Here is a 16,617-nt window from a genome sequence, read left to right on the forward strand (position 1 = left end):
CGCATGTGACTGGTGTAAGCGAAGTGGCTGCCCTCCAACTCCTCCCCCCACCTCCATCCACCCAGCCCCCCATGTAAATTTCATGATTGCTTTCCGTGATGTCATTTTGAAAGGGGAAAGACAATAGCTGTGGGGAAAGGTAAGTCAATATTATGTTCTTTCGCTGACAAAGGCAGATATCTAAGGCTGGAGCTTTCACCTTAGACTGATCAGGAAAAGGGGCTTCCGAGAACACAGTTAATTTGTCAGATGAAGGCTTTCTTTGCAGGAAGAGCAGGTCTAGGGGTTGAATCTTTTAATTGCATTGGAGAACTGAGGGATTTGCTTCTCCTTCTTCCTGGGTCTGTGTGGAATTTTTTCCTCCTCTTTTTCCCTTCCTCCCCCCCCCCCTTCTGAGATTCTAGTGGATATGTTATGCATCTGACAGAAAATACATTTAACAGGGGGGGGAAAGCCTTGTATCCAGCCAAGAAACTTTCTGAATATTTCTGGAAGAGCAGCAGATATTATGTCTGTGGCCACAGGATTTGGTGGCTCTCTATCTGGAGGAAACCCTACTCCTCTGAACAGAAGATCTCTCTGAAGCAAGGGAAAAACAAGATTCACAGTTTGTCTCCCTGGAATATCTCATATGGTAACTTCCAGTCCAAGGTACTGAACAGTGGTGATCGAAGTAAGCTTTTGATCTCTTGGTTGCCTATTTCTAAAATCCTAATAGAGGGCTTTAAGAAATCTATGGTGGGAGTGCTGGGGGTGCACAGAACACCTAACGGAACACTGCTCAGGTTTTCCTTTCAGCCAATCTATCAGAAATGTGGTTATTTATAGGGATTGTTGTGAACAGATGGGGAAAGACAAGTAGTTTTTCTCTTTTAAAAACTAAAAACTAGGTTTTTCTCAAAGTTGAGTTTTGAGCTACATGACTTCCCTTAGTTTGCTGTTCTCTGGGATGAGACTTAGAGGTGCTGCCTCCTTGGGTTAAATTTGCTTTCCTTTTTATGAACAAGGAAAAGGAAAAGAAAGTGCATCTTCTCTCCCCCCCCCCCACCCCAGTAGGAGCTGTTTGTCATTGCAAACCTGCCCATGTTGATGGAAGAAAGGATATTCTAGCTTTTTCTTTATCACATTTAGGGTTTCACTCTGCATAGCACTACTACTAATTACCTGGGCTTGACCAAGAAAAGTAAAGTTGGGAATTCAATTTCTGGAGACAAATTATATATATATGCCTAGTGAGTTAAGTTGAAATGTTAGCTGAATGTGGGTTCAAGTTCCAGGGTGGTCTGTTTGGCCACAGTATTATAATGATTATTTGTATCATCATTACCACTATTACCTTCATGATTTTCCTTATGGAAGACAGATGTAAATAATTTTGCCCTGATATGGGGGAGAGGGTTGGGGGGGGGTGGAGAAGAGAAACACAGAAAGAGAAACCTCAGTTACTCTCTGTCATTGTGAGTGGTCTGAGTAAACAAAGGAGCCAATCGAAATGTACTGAAAACAAACCTTTGGAAATGCTTGGGCTGTCTGTGCTTAGCCAAGCTGAGTAAAGCACCCAGCCAGGAGAGTCACTAGGAGATGCCCTTTTGACTTTTCCTTTTTGTGGAATGAAGCAAATCCTTTTTTGTTGTGACTACAACCTTCTTTGGGGTCTGTGGGCAGAAGTGTTCTGGCTGCCTCTTACTTTCCTCTTGCCTCTGTCGTGTATAGGACAGCCGGCCATTTCTGAGGTGCTCAGACAGAACTTGGTGGCAGCCCACAGTGCCAGAGGACACAAACACACAAGCTGGGGCTATGCTTACTCTCCCATCTATTGTTGGCTGAACTCTGCCAGGATCCCCTTTACTCTGAGCTGCCGGCAGAAGCCACTTCAGCCACGGGTTCCTCACAGTCCCCATTCCCTCCCTCATTGGCTCCTCAGCTGCCATTATCAGCTTCTTCCATATGGCCACTTTAATTAATGGCAAACAAAAGAGCAGGAATACAGGGATCTCAGCTTCAGACGATTTGTCTATTCCACTGTTATGGAAAGGAAGCAGGCAGGATGAAGTCTCCTTTGTCCAGTTATGTTGGGTTTATTGTTCCCTGGGTAGCAGGGATTGTGACTAAGAATACTTTGTTTGGAAAGAAAGAGAAGATGGCATCAAACAGATATTTCTTTCAGCAACAACAATTCAACAAACATTTATTAAGTGTAAGGCCCTGTGCTCAATGCTGGGGATACACACATGAAAAATGATGCAGTTACTGACTTCAAGGAGCTTACAATCTACTGGAGTAATATGGCATATATGTATATATACATATATATGAATAAGTTCAATATGAGGTAGAGTATGGTAAACACAATGGAAAGGTCTAGAAAAGTGCTATGAGAAATGTGAAAAGGGGAAGATCAATTTTATCTCTGGCCTGGCTGGCTAGGTATCTAGGAAGGCTTCATGGAAGAGGTGGCTACTGAGCTGGACCTTGAAGGGAGGCATTGTCATATGGAGATGTGGGTTGGGAAGATACTATTGCCAGCATTGGGGAGAGAGAATAAAGAAAAGTAAGTGGGAGAGTGCAGGACAAGAAGGAGAGGGAGGAATAATCTATGTACAGCTTATAGAGGAATAGAATGAGGTAAGTCTTCTCATTTGTCTGGTGCCTACTGTGTGCCAGGTACTGTGCTAAGTGCTTTACAATTATTATCTCATTTGATCCTCCCAACAACCCTTGGGAGGCAGGTGCTATTATTATCATCCCCATTCTACTGATTAGGAAATTGAAGAAAGTTTAAGTGACTTTCCCAGGGTCACACAGCTAGTAAATGTCTGAGGCCAAATTTGAACCCAGGTCTTTCTGACTCCAGGCCCAGTGCTCTATCCAGTGTGCCTCCTAGCTACCCCACTCTTGTTTCAGATACCTTATAGTTAGTTATAAGTCCTATGATTTTTGTGTGGTCACTTCAGCTCTCATCTGATTGCTAGGGCCCCCATTTATTTTGTGACTTGCATAGTCTTCCTTGGGGTTATCTTGCATTCTAAGGAGCCCTGCTACTGGCAGTTTCCACAGCAGCCACCTTTCTGGAAAAAAGGAGACAAATGGGAACTACAGAAAGTTTCAGCAGACTCACAAAGAAGTATCTTCAGGATGGAAACCTCAAGCGCTTCTTGGTTCTCCTGTTGTGGTCTGGTTCAAGAGAGCTCTTGTCTGGAAGCAGGAGATCTTTTTTTAGTCCAAAGATTACTGTTGTTTCCTCCTGAGCTTTTTTTTTTTTAAGTTAGGTGTTACATCTGGGGGGACTCTGTGTCTGGTGTTATAACCTGCTTTCCTGGTGAGCCTGCTCAGGGTGTCAGGGGCCAGGGTTCCAGAGACATCAGAATTGCTACATGTGCAGAATTTCTGATCAGATAGGCACTGGAACTCTGAAGCAGCTGTTCTTAGCAACCATCTGACCACCTCTGAATGACCTGCTGGAAATACCTTTAGGGAAGGATGCTGGGCTAAAAGATTTGTCCAATCATCAAAAAATGTACTTGCAATAATGGGAGCATAGAAGCATTTTCACCAGTCATTCCAAGGGGAATTTCCACTCCTATCTGGGCAGTAGACACCTGGTAACCTTCCTCACTTAGGCCTGGTTCTTGGGTTCTATTATAGACTTAGATGTAATATCAGTATCCCAAATACCCATTTTCTTTACAGCTAGACAGGTGGCCTAACAGTGTGAAGTCAAGTTATTTTATCCCAACGCTGATCTTTGCCCTGCCCAGTCCCTGCTTCTCAGTGCTCGTTACTTTCTTATTCCTTCCTGTCCTGTTTCAGGATGTGTTCTATTTTGTTGGGTGTGAGACAAATGCAAACCTAGTTAGGCATCCGATAGTCCAATAAGGGTGACCAGGGAGATGATGGAAATCAAAACCATGCCATAAGAGAATTCATTTAATAAAAAAATCCTGGGGGAGGTATTTAGAAGTGAAAATATGATAGCTACCTTCAAGTAGTTAGAGTAGTCATGTGTAAGAGTAGTAACATTCATTATGCTTAGCCCAAGAGAATGCAACTAGGAGTAATGGGGTGGGAATTGCTGAAAGACAGCATCAATTTCATATCAGGGGGAAGACCTTCCTAATAATTAGAACCAACCTAAAGTGGACTGAGTTGCCTTGAGAGGTAGTTGCCGGTCTCTGAGACATTTGCGAGTTAGCTACTTGCCTAGATGTTATGGTTGCAAAGGGGATTCCTGAGATTCCTTTCAATGCTGAGATTAAAAAAAAAAAAAAGTCTCACGCTACTGAAGTCAGGGGCCCCAATTCACCTTTGAGACTCTGCAGGGAGTCACAAATTCTAGTCAAGTGGACACTGGCGCGGGCTCTAAAATCCCGACAGCAGGAGTTTTTCCGTCACTTTCTCGTGGCTAAGGTCTCCATACGCTTCTCTTCTTTTTCCTTTCTCCCACACTTCCCCATCTTACTTTATGTATTCATGGCTGGGCTTTATAGCTTCCCTTAATGAGTTTGTGAAATGCTGATTTACATGGCTAATCACCGAGGCTGGAGCTGAAGGGGTGGAATGGGGGACTGGAAGGACCAGGTGACTTCTAGCTCGGAGCCGAAGGAAGTCATTATCCCAGTGAGTCAAACAGCTGGTCACCTAAGGCCCGGGCTCTTAGGGCAGGAAATGCAGGTAGGGGGTGGGGGGTGAAAGGATGGGACGCGGGGTTAATTAATTTCGCCACTCAGCTCCGAAGCGTGAATTGGAAATTCTTTGGAAGACGCACCACAGAACTGCTTATAGCACTCAGCCCCTAAACGGGCAATGAGAGCACAGAAGTTTCTGAGCCAACTACAGTACTTTGGGTGAGGGGATCAGATAATTAGACGTAGGGCCACAAACCTAGCAAAGAGGAGCACTTGGGAAGGCAAAGGGAATCTTGACGGGTACAAACTACTCTCGGGCTGCTTACCGTCGGATCAGGAAGGTTAGCTCCTCAAGTTGGGGCGGCGCAGAGATTAGAGCGGCGCGACGCGGTGGGAGAGAAGGGGGCACTGGGACTTTGATCCCTGGGACTTGGGTCTGTGGGCGGGACCCAAGGTTCCGCGAGGTTCTTTGTATGGGGTTAGGGGCCGGTGTTCATAGTTCCCCAACTCCCCTTCCAACAACGCCATCTCCCCCTCCCCCATTCTCAGCGAGAAAGTATGACTCGGCTTGATCAACCCAGGGGCTCTTGGTGGACTGGATTCTGGCCTCAGAAAAGAGTCCAGCAAGTCGCAAAGTTATTGCTGCCGGTCATCGGATCGGGATCTGCTGAGAGTCTGCGGGACGGCCATTTTATCCTGCTTCTCGAAATACTAACCCTCTCTCTGCCGGGCTGCTGTCCCCTGATAAATCGACTAGGATTGTCCTGGGACTTTCGGAACCCGTTTCGTTTTTCTATTCTCGCTCCCTTAGGGCGGGAAAGAGAGAAGGAGCCGAGGTGGAAAAAACTCAATTAAAGAGACCTCCCGGTGTAATTCAAAGAGTGTACATCTGAAGTGTAAGAGACCGGACTCGGATCTCGCTTCTGCCATTGACTAGCGGTGTGACCCTGGACAAGTTGCCTCAGTTTCCTCGTTTGTAAAATGGGAGGATCGATCTCGCAAGATGGTTGTGAGAAAAGTGGTTTGTGAGCCTTTAAGCAGAATAGAGATGTGAGCTATTAGTTAACTAGGAATATGTCATTTTAAAATTCCTGGTTTGAGAGAATATAATGCAACTTCCTGCCCTCCCTGCTCCTTTCTCTTCTTTTTCTGGGTCCCTCCCTTTCGCCCTGCTTTTCCTTTCCCTTCTCCTCCCTCAGGTGACCAGCGCCTCCTTGCTGCGAGTTGTTGCAGGAGGTCCTAAGGGAGGACCCACACAACCCTCATGAATAAACCAGAAATTTGATTTTTTTTAATATAAATTTAAGGGAAATTATATGACGTACGTTTACAGGAAGATTGTGTGTGGGAAATAGCATCATCAGGAGTTAACTCAGTCCTAAAAATGCCTTGTTTCCCAGAAAGACTGAAATCAGTAATTGCTGGGTGACTTGATTCCCTGTTCTCACAGGCATAGGGAAATCAGCTGGCTCCAGAGATGGGAGTTTGTGTAGACAGAGATGGTGCTGGAGAGGGTTCTGATTCTGGAGAACCAGGATCTAGTAGACCTAATGTGGGAGGCTGGCTTGAGGATCTCTGCTCAGGAGTCTGGCTATGGATCCTGTTTACTCCATGTCTAAGCAGGTATATCTAACATCTTTCTCTCTAGAACCTCTAGAATGGCCAAGTTTGCCTTGAAAGTGTAGTGACTGAGATGCGGCCATCTGGCACCTAGCCCTTCAAAGGATTGGGCATTTTGTTTGAATAAAGCACAAACTCTTGTCATTTAAAACTTTCCATGCTACCTTTGCAGTCTTATCTCCAACTGATCCCTACCAGTTATATACACTGTGAGGTCCTTGGGAGCAGTTACTGATGTTGACCTTTCATTCTATCCCCTGCTTTTAGCTTAGTGTATGGGTTAGTCAGCACTAAATAAATTCTTGTTGACTGACTGTTATTGTCCTTCAACACACTCTGTAATTTCCTATTTCTTAGCCCATGATCTGGTAGAATGTAAGTTGCTTGAGGCTGTTTTTCATTTTGCCTTATCTCCTCAGTGCCAAACACAATATATTGACATAGTAGACACCTAAGAAATGTATGTTGAATTGTTTTCAGTTGTTGAAACACTTTTCTCTCCCCACCCCTCCAGCCCCCATCAATGCAGGTCAAATATTCTTCCCATCCTTCAAGATTCAGATCAAGTGACATCTCCTCTATTAAGCCTTTTTGGATTCTACCACTCACTAACTATGCTATCTATCTACCTCTCTTAGAGCACTTTTGCTTTTTGTTGACTTTGGTGATTTTTAGGTACTTCACTTATCCCTCCTCTTAGTGTAGGCACCAAGCTAGATGGTGTCATTCACTTTGGGATCCTTCACAGTATTTACTACACACAGATCCTCAATGACTAGTTGTTTAGATTAATGGAATATGGGTCTATCACAATGAAACAGCTCAATACTTCTAGGATTACATGAATATTCTACTGAAACCAACATTCACCAGCCACCAATTATGTGGAAAGAACTGTGCTGTCCACTGGGTATGCAAATACAAGAATGAAACAGTACCTTTTCCTTGAGGTGGAAGGAATCATGAATTTGGATTCAAAGGACCTGGGTTCAATTTCTGACTTGGTTACTTAGCTTCTTATTTGTGGGAGCTTCAGCAAGTCACTTAATGTCTCAGTTTCCTGGGCTGGATGGTCTCTGTGGTACCGTTCTAGCTCTAAATATATGATCTATGGATTCTAGCCAAATTACATGAGAGGATGGTCCTGCAGAACAGGGGTAAGAAAGTGAGGAAGGGGAACAAGCATTTAGTAGGCACTGACTACATACCAGGCACCTTGCTAAACATTTTATAAATATTATCCCACTTGGTCCTCACAACAATCCTGGAAGGTAGATGCTATTATTATTCCCATTTTATAGTTGAGGGAACTGAGGCAAACAGAGGTTAAGTGACTCACCCAAATCATACACCTAGTAAGTGTCTGAGGCCTCAAGGCTTTTTGACTCCAGGCCTGGAGTAGTGCTCTGTCTAGCTGCCTAGGACAGAAGTTGTTAGTATTTTATTTGACAAAGAAATCTTTACAGGTTTGGAGCTGATCTTGGGAGCTGAAAGGGTAGAATTGGGAAAGTATTGCTAAGGCCTCTCTAGCATCTAGGCACATATCCATTTTGTAAGAAAAAGTTGAATTGCCCAAACATCAATTTTTTAAACACAATAAAAATGTTGGGAAAAGCATTTTTACCTAAATTAAAATGCCTTTGATCTTAAGCTTTCATTGAACTCCTTGCTTCATAGAGAATAGATTAATAAACACTTTCAAGTGGAAAATCCAGTTTGAAAAGGTCTTTATTTTTATCTCCAGCAGCTTTAGAGATAACCCGGGTGCCTACCTCACACCACTGTCCCTCTTTTTCTCTCTTATTTTTTTGTGAAGGAGAGGTAAGTATAGGACCTTCACTTGCTGTTGCCTCTGCATCATCCTTTTTCATGTCTAGGTTAGCACAGGAAGAAAATTCAATGTTATTTTAATCAGATGGGACGAAAGAGCAAATCAGAGGGAGTATTTTAATCTATACCAAGCAAGGCTGCCTAGTATATCTGTCACCATGGGGATTAGTGCAACTCTTTAAAGATGTTGCAGACTTCCTAAAACAAAGTATTAGATATTTGTGACCTGGTTTCTATCCTTACCAGCACAGATATCACCAAAGCCCTGGGATGGCATCTATCAGAGGCTTGGTTATGGCAGTTCAGGCCACTAAACAAGGAAACTATGTGTAACTTTCACATTCCTTTTTGTTGATATGTAATATTCTTTTTTGCTTATTTGTTTGTTTTTGTCTTTTTTATTTTGGAGGGGGGAAGGCAGGGCAATTGGGTTTAAGTGACTTACCAAAGTCACACAGCTAGTAAGTGTGTCAAGTGTCTGAGGTTGGATTTGAACTCAGGTCCTCCTGACTCCAGATCTGGTGCTCTATTCACTGTACCACCTAGCTGCTGGTAACATTGTTTTTTGAAAAATTAAAAATTCAATTTAATTTTATTTTAAATTCCAAATTCTCTCCCACCTTCCCCTCCCTTACCCATTAAGAAATCAAGTAAAACAAAACCTATTATAAATATGTGTAGTCAAATAAAACAAATTCCCTCATTAGCCATGTCAGGAAAGAAGAGAAAAGAAAATCCATTGAACCCATGACCTCTATCTGGAGATGAGCAGCATGCTTTAGCAGAAAACTTCTGGCATTACAATTGCTTCCATTGTATTGATCAGAGTTTCTAATCTTTCAGAGTTGTGTAAACTTTACACATCTTTTCCCTTCTACCCAAAAGTGTCAAGTGAACCATTTCTGAACATATTTACATTGAAAAAAAATGTGTGTGTTGGGGGGAGGGGGGTGGCTAGGTGGTGCAGTGAGTAGAGTGCTGGCCCTAGAGTCAGGAGGACCTGAGTTCAGGTCCGGCCTCAGACACTTAACACACACAAACAAAAAACCTAGCTGTGTGACCTTGGGCAAGTTACTTAAACCCAATTGCCCTTCAAAAAAGCGAAAAAAAAAAATGTGTGTGTGTGTGTGTGTGTGTGTGTGTGTATATGTATGTATGAATGTATGTTTCCACGAATGCATTGTTTGTATACATATGTGTATAGATAGATGTGGATATTATATATACATACATGTATGTATATACATATGTGTATATACATATATAGTAAAGAGTAGGTTGGGGCAGCTAGGTGGTACTGGGCCTTGGAGTCAGGGAGACCGGAGCTCAAATCTGACCTCAGACACTTTCTAGCTGTGTCCTTGTTTGCCTCAGTTTCCTCTTTAAATGATCTGTAGAAGGAAATAGCAAACTGTTCCAGCATTTTTGCCAAGAAAACCCTAAATGCAGTCACAAAGAGTTAGACATGACTAAAACTACCAAACAACAACAACAAAAGATTAGGTTTGCAAAATCCTTGTTCTGTTAGGAATGATATCAGAATTAGGACTATTTTATAAGCAGGCTAAGTCCAAAATATTGCTTAAATCCCAAAGAATATACCACTTGGGGGTGAGGGTGGATATAACAAGAAGAAGTATTTTTAAATGTGCCTATTATGTGTTAGGCACTGTGCTAAGTGCTGGAGCAGTAGGTAAAGTCCATAACTTCCATTAAGTTGGAAGAAGGGGAGATAGTGTGATATAATACGAAGGATATTGGTTATGGAATTAGAAGACCTGAGTTCAAATCCCACTCCAGATGATCCCTTTGTGTGTGACCTTGGACAAGTCACTTAATCTCTATTAGCTTCTGCTTCCTTATCTGTAAAAGGAGGAGCTTAGTCTAGATGGCTTCAGTGGTCCCTTCCAATTCATTGTGATCTCCCTATAGCACTAAGGACTATCTAGCTGCTGTTGCAGGGAGCTTAACCATCTTCTTTATGCTGGCTGGGTAAAATGTTAAGGAGGGCTTGTCCACTTTCAAATCCTGATGGGAAGGAGAGTCAGCGGGGAGAAGCAGACCATATGGTGCAGGTTGATGAATCCTGGCCTCAGAATCTCTCTTACTCAGTGCTGCAAAACTGGCCTGCCCATGCTTCATGCCTGGCTGCCCAACTTGGATTATCTTAAACATTAGTGGGAGGGCTCCCAGCACAAGCAATCTGTGACCTCTGTTCCTCTTTTATTTTGTTACCTAAGAAATGAATGGGAATAGATGCACAGGTGTGAGGTGTGACCAGAGGAGCAGTACTGCTGCTTCAGCTTCTTTGGGCCTCCACTTAAATTGAGTTATCAGGGAGGGCAGATGGACCATCTTTCTGTCTCTGCCCTCTCTCCTAATCATAGTCACCCATAAAGCAATTGAGTTGTTCTCACCAAAAGGAAGCCCCAAGACTGCTTTCACTGAAAAGTTGGCCGTGGGAAAAAGCTTGTTTTCTTTGAAGCAAGAGAGAGAGAGAGAAGCTCCTGTCTAGTTTTCTTAAGTACCTTCTTCTGGCTTAGAAGAAATAGAAAATGTTTAGCTGAAATGAATTTCAGACCCCTTTAGAGAATAGTCATCTTGCCTGGGGTTTATAGGGCACCTGGGTTGGATTTCCAGGTATGGTCTGTAGGACCAAGACCCTTGCTGGTAAAATTATTGTTGCCCATGGTGGATCTCCAACTAACATTTTGACTTTAAAGGACTCCCATGCAGGCTTACCACCTCTGTGATTTCCATGTGAAGTTTGCTGAGTTGTCTTGTCAAAACACTGATGTTTTAACACCTACAAGGTCTATTTAAGTCCTGGAAAGAAAACTGAGTTCCAGCAGCCGCACTTTTTCCACCTGCCTTCAGTGGCCTAAAACAGATGGTGCTGCCTATTTTCAGCACAAGTGATACCTCACCTGACCTAGGGCTTCTGCCTGTTAAATAAATAAAGGTTGTCCAATAGGCTGGGAATCTTGATCCTGCAGGAGTTTTCACAAGCCTTTGGTAACCCGGATATGGAAATAAAACCAAGGAAGTTTCCCAGACTGAGTCTGCTTAGATTAAAACAGGAAAAAATATTTATTAAATGTCCTAAGGGCCTAGGCCAGGTATTCTTAAACTTTTTTTGTGTCATGGGCCCCTTTGGTAATCTGGTGAATCCTATGTATTCCTTCTCAAGATAATGTTTTTAAAATCATAAAAATAAAATACATAACATTGCAAAGGAAACCAATCATATTGATACATGGTTATGAAAATATTTTTAAAAACAAATTCATGAACCCCAGATTAAGAACTCCAGAGGCTTGAATATTTTTTATGATTCAGATAGGCTATGTGGTCATTTTGCTAATCATGGCAAATCACTTGACGTCCCTCAGCTTCAGTTTTTCAACTATTTTCCCAAACTTAACCAGATAGAAAAATGAATATAAATTCCCCAGCCTCCGTCTTTGTAGATCTCTTCTACTAATCACCTGGAAAGAGCTCTGGTTCTGTAGTTGGAAGACCAACCTAGGTTTAAATTCCACCTGTGACACTTACTGGGTGACCTTGAGTAAGGCACATAACTACTGTGACCCTCATTTTCATAGCAAAAATGAGAGAATTAGACTAGACACCTTCTGAGGTCCTCCCAGCTCCTTATTGATGGTCCAGTGGTTACTTTCATTATAATTTTGTAATAAAAATAAATTAAATATTTTGGATTCCCAAACACAAGTCACACTAGTCTTTCTAAAACATCTGCAATGTCCTTTAGCTCCACTTGTCATCAAATCCCCTGTCTAGACATCACAAAATCAAATCATTCCAGCCACTCTTGTGGACACATTGAACATGCAAGTGCAGATTTTGAAAGAAGTTTTCAAAAACTGCTCTTAATTCATTTGTGTCCTTGAGAGGAAACATGGTCCAGATTGTGGGAGAGAATTGAAAGTCAGGACACACAATCTGCATCCAGCCTTCTGAGGTGACTTGCTCTTCTGGCAAAGTCTGTGAGGGCAGGATTGTGCAGGGGTCTCACCGGGCTTCCAGATTTGCCAGTGGTACAACTTTGGCTCCTATAATTAACTGCATATGCAAGACAAAATTGCCTGCTCAATTACTAAGTTGCACCTGCTAATTGAGTGGTTAGTTGGTTAATCATCCAATTTGCACATGGAATTTTGCAATTGCTCACACATTCTTCATTTACCAAAATAGCCTTTGGGTCAAAATGGGGACTATGAATTAGTGAGCGACCTCTTGCAATTATACTCATTCTTTCTTTGGGCTGGAGTTTTCTCATCTGGAAAATGGGAATAAAAGCACCCATCTGGTTTTTCCCACATGAAGGGTTTAGAAAGTAGAATAGTATTATCTGTTACTAACAAAGACTTGCTCCAGTGAAAAGGGCCAAAGTCACAAGTGATGAATAGATCCAGTAATAAATGAAAATATGTGCAAGCTTACTAAAGAAACCTATAATCTTGGTGCTTTTCTGGGAAGAAGTGTGACCCTTTCTAACTTGAAGGTCTGGTGTTTTTGTCATGTTAAATGCTGGATTGGTTGTAATGACTGAAGATTCCAAATCTAAAATGGGCTGAGAAACCATGAATTGGAGAGGGAAATTGCCTAAATGACTGGGTTGAGAAAATTTTAGTTTTATTCATTTTTAAGATGAAGGATAACAGTTCTTGCCTTCAAAAAGCTTACACTCTCCTGGAGGGAAATGATATCCAGATAAGTAGGTCATGGAAGGAAGGGCAAGGTTGGGGCAGTGACGAGATCTACAAAAAGTGTTCTAGAAAACTTTGAGGAGGGAGGGACCATTCAGAGATAGGGGATTCTTTGAGAGCTTGATTTTCTGTTTCCTAATAAAACAGTTTAGTCTCTTTTCATTCAAGGAAAAGAAATCAGAGTTGAACAGTCAGCCTAAGTATTTGATCAGTGTCAGTCTATGCAATTTAAATCGACAAATATTAATTCAAGTCCACAAGCATTTATTAAACATCTGCTATGTGCTGAGAACTGTGCTAACCACTAGGGACAAGGAAGGCAAAAAGAATTCCTGCCCTCAAGAAACTTACAGTCTAATGGGGGACACCATGCAAACAACAATATACAAATAAAGTGTATACAGGATAAACTGTGGATAATCTCAGAGGGAATCTTAACTAGGATTAAGGAGAACTGGAAAAGTCTTTTTTTTTTTCCTTTCAGAAGTTGGGATTTTAGCTGGAATTTCAAGGAAACCAGAGAGGCTAGGAAATGGAGATGAGAAAGTTAAGAGTTTCAGATATGGGGAACAGTCAGTGAAAATGCCCAGTCAGGAGATTTGTGCAAGGAAGAGCAGAGAGGCAAGTGATATCACTTCTATGTGTGGTGGTGATGGTGAGTGCACAAATTGTAAGGAAATGGGGGAAAGATGGGAAGAAGCCAGGTTACAAAGGGGTTTATCTGTCCCTTTTAAATTTTTTGAAAATAAATTGCATCAATGCCTTTTGTTTTGGTATCAGCCATTTCTGGAAATCCATACTTCCAGATCGAATTCTCCATCGTAGCAAAGAAAAATGAGTGAGCAAAAATGCTTCTGACAATGTATTCAACATTCTGTCCTAATGTTCCCCACCCTTCTGCCATAAGAAGGGAGGGATGTTTGATTATCTGTTTTCTGGGATTATTATATCCTCCTCTTCCTTTTAAAAAGGAGACAAGTTTTATTTTTCTGAGCCTGAGTTTTCTGATCCGGGCTTCCATACAGCTTCTTATTGCTTGAATAGATGAAGCTTTAAACTCACACATGGGTGTCGGGGAGACAGTGGGCAAGAGACTGGTTTGCCTCTGTAATTTCATTCCACTGTCGAACAGAGGTCAGCTACAGGGAGCTCTGAAAACAAACTGAACTGCATTTTAAAATGACAGGCTAAGTAGCCAGCTTTCTTCCTTGTCAAGGCAAGGCTTCTCTGACGTTCTCGCCTCTCTGTCAGCAGTCCCATTCTCTGTTTATATAAAGTGGCTACATTAAAAATGGAACCCTGAGCTTGTTAGAAGATTACTCATTAGGAGATTGGGAAAGGCTTTGGCATGTTAGGAAGTCAGAATTCTAAATGAAATAATAGCATCAAAGGAAAAGGTACTTTGCATTTAAATTACATTTAAAAAAAATTAAAAATTAGCATCAAAAAACCCAAGTTCTAATCTTGCCTCAGCTTTACACAAGTTTTGTGACCTTAGGCAAGTTGCTTAACTACTTCAGGTCTCAATTTCCTCACCTGTAAAACAAGATGGGTGAACTAGGTGATCTCATAGAGTCCATTCAAATAGCAATCCTATGAATTTTTCCTTTGTAGTGCTGCTGAGCTCCCTGGCTGACATAATTCCTTCCAATTCACAGTCCCTGAGCTTAGTAGCTAGAGGGAATTCATCATGCAGACTGTAGGAGATCCTCCTTTTATTGTCCATCTAACCCAGGGATCTTTAACCTTTTTTTGTGTTGACACCTCTGACAGTCTGAGGAAGCCTAAGGACTCCTTCTTGTAATAAATGGATAAAATAAAATGTATAGGATGACATAGGAAACTAATGATATTGAAATAGAGTCCCCAGAATGTCCAGTTTTAAAACCAAGTTCAGTGATCTGGTATTTCCAAACTAGCTGCCACCACTTACTTGTCTACTCGGTTTCTAGTGAGTACAGTTTGTATGTTTAAGAGACAGCCAAGCCTCCTGGAAGCCTGGGTCCCTCAAGAACCCCGCCCACTTTTTTGTTTGCCATGGGCATTTTAAGTAGCTTTTTTTTTTTTTGTAAATTTTTACAAACTTAAATACAAAACAAGAAAAGAAAAAAATGCCACGTATACAACGGACCATAAGAGAGGATTCAATATATGTATATATATGTGTGTGTGTGTGTGTGTATAATATAATATAAAATAAACAATTCAGTATATAATATATATATAACAATAAATTTCCATTTCAAGAAAACTCACTCTTTTATTTTCTGCTGTGTATTTTTAATTTTATTTTTTCCCCTCCCCAAACCACTCTAAAGAAGGTTATAATTAGGTATGGATATATACATACACACATGTACATATGTGTGTACATATATACATACATACATAGATATCTATAAACATATACATATGTACACATGCACACTCATACACATATATGTGAGACCATTCTATACTTATTTCCTCCTACCTGTTTCTCTGAAGGTGGATAGCATCTTTCTTTCATAAATCCAAGTCTTTGCATGTTTTTCTAAACAAGCAGCTCATCATTTCCTACACCACAGCAATATTCCAACACAATCATATACTATCTGAGAGATTGGCTATGAAAGTTTCCCCCCACAATTTTCTGCATTCCTTCTGTTCTTAGCTACATAGATTTTATTTATAGAAGAAAATTTGAATTTAAAATAATCAGAATTCTCCTTTTTATGCTTCAACAATGCTCTCACCTTATAATATAGTTTAAGGTCTGATATGGCTGAATCTACTTCCTTTGCATCTTTTGCCTCCAAATTCTTTGAAGTTCCTGACCTTTTGTTTTTCCAAATGAACTTTCTTATTATTTTTTCTAACTCAATAAAATAATTATTTTAGTAATTTGATTGGGATGACATTGAATAAATAGATTAATAAGGTTAAGTCGTCATTTAAAAATATATTGACCTTATCTACCTATGAATAATACATACTACTTCAATTATATAGATCTGAGTTTACTTGTATAAAAAGTGTTTTATATTATGCTCATATAGTTCCTATGTCTATTTTGGCAGGTATTTTATAGTGGCTTTCTTTTCAGTGCCGGCTCTTTCTCTTTAAAGCCAGATGATGGACTGCTAAATAGGACAGACACCAAATGAAGGAAATTAGCAAAGTTTGTTCATTTTATTCTACTTTCTCACTTTTTCCTCTTTATTTCTTAAGGCTGTAAACTCAACCCAGTAGTAATGTTCTTAGCTGGCCAGCTCCGTATGACTGCAACCTGAAAATCAGGCAATAGCAGTCAAGCCTACTTTTTAGTGGAGACTCTTTATGTATCATCTCACATCTCTTTAAGTATTCTTAGAAGCTTAATGGAGCCCCTAAAATCAGCTTAGAGCCCAGGAGCATGCTGACTGGTCATTCGGCATTCCGAAGGAGGGGTGAATATTCATCTCCTGGCATAGCAGAGTAACAATACTTGGGGACAATTAAAATTATTTACTTGGGGCGGGGAGAGAGATGGCGGGGGTGGTGTGCTTGTTGTCAGTGTTACAGAGTCCACAGTAAGAGACTGGGGATGGGGTGTGGGAAAATTGGGTGTTTGTCCAGATATTATCTATACCTTTAAAGAATTAGTGTTGGCTGGGGCTAAGTTTAAACAGCTCTGGAGGAGGAAGGATGGTCTCACCTCCTAAGTGTTGAGGTCTGCTTGGCTCTGGGGGCTGAGTAGTAACATTCTTCTCTCCTTTCAAAACAGGAGGAAAGTTGGTTTCATGGTATGTCATGAAGATGAGCTTATTAGCTTGGAACATCCTGGCAAGACC

General features: G+C 41.3%; 1 protein-coding gene across 1 annotated transcript in view; it reads left to right on the forward strand.

Moving 5' to 3' along the window:
• Nucleotides 1-414: 414 nt before the first annotated feature.
• Nucleotides 415-16,617, forward strand: part of MYT1 (myelin transcription factor 1) — a 197,682-nt gene continuing 181,479 nt past the window's right edge. Inside the window, exon 1 of the mRNA XM_069072685.1 lies at nt 415-673. Coding sequence (XP_068928786.1) covers nt 415-673 — 259 coding nt within the window. The remainder of the gene's footprint in view (nt 674-16,617) is intronic.

This window comes from Petaurus breviceps, unplaced genomic scaffold (genome assembly GCF_028583685.1).
Source record: "Petaurus breviceps papuanus isolate PSGF00001 unplaced genomic scaffold, PetGlider_PUasm1.0 90847, whole genome shotgun sequence".
Classification (NCBI taxonomy): domain Eukaryota; kingdom Metazoa; phylum Chordata; class Mammalia; order Diprotodontia; family Petauridae; genus Petaurus; species Petaurus breviceps.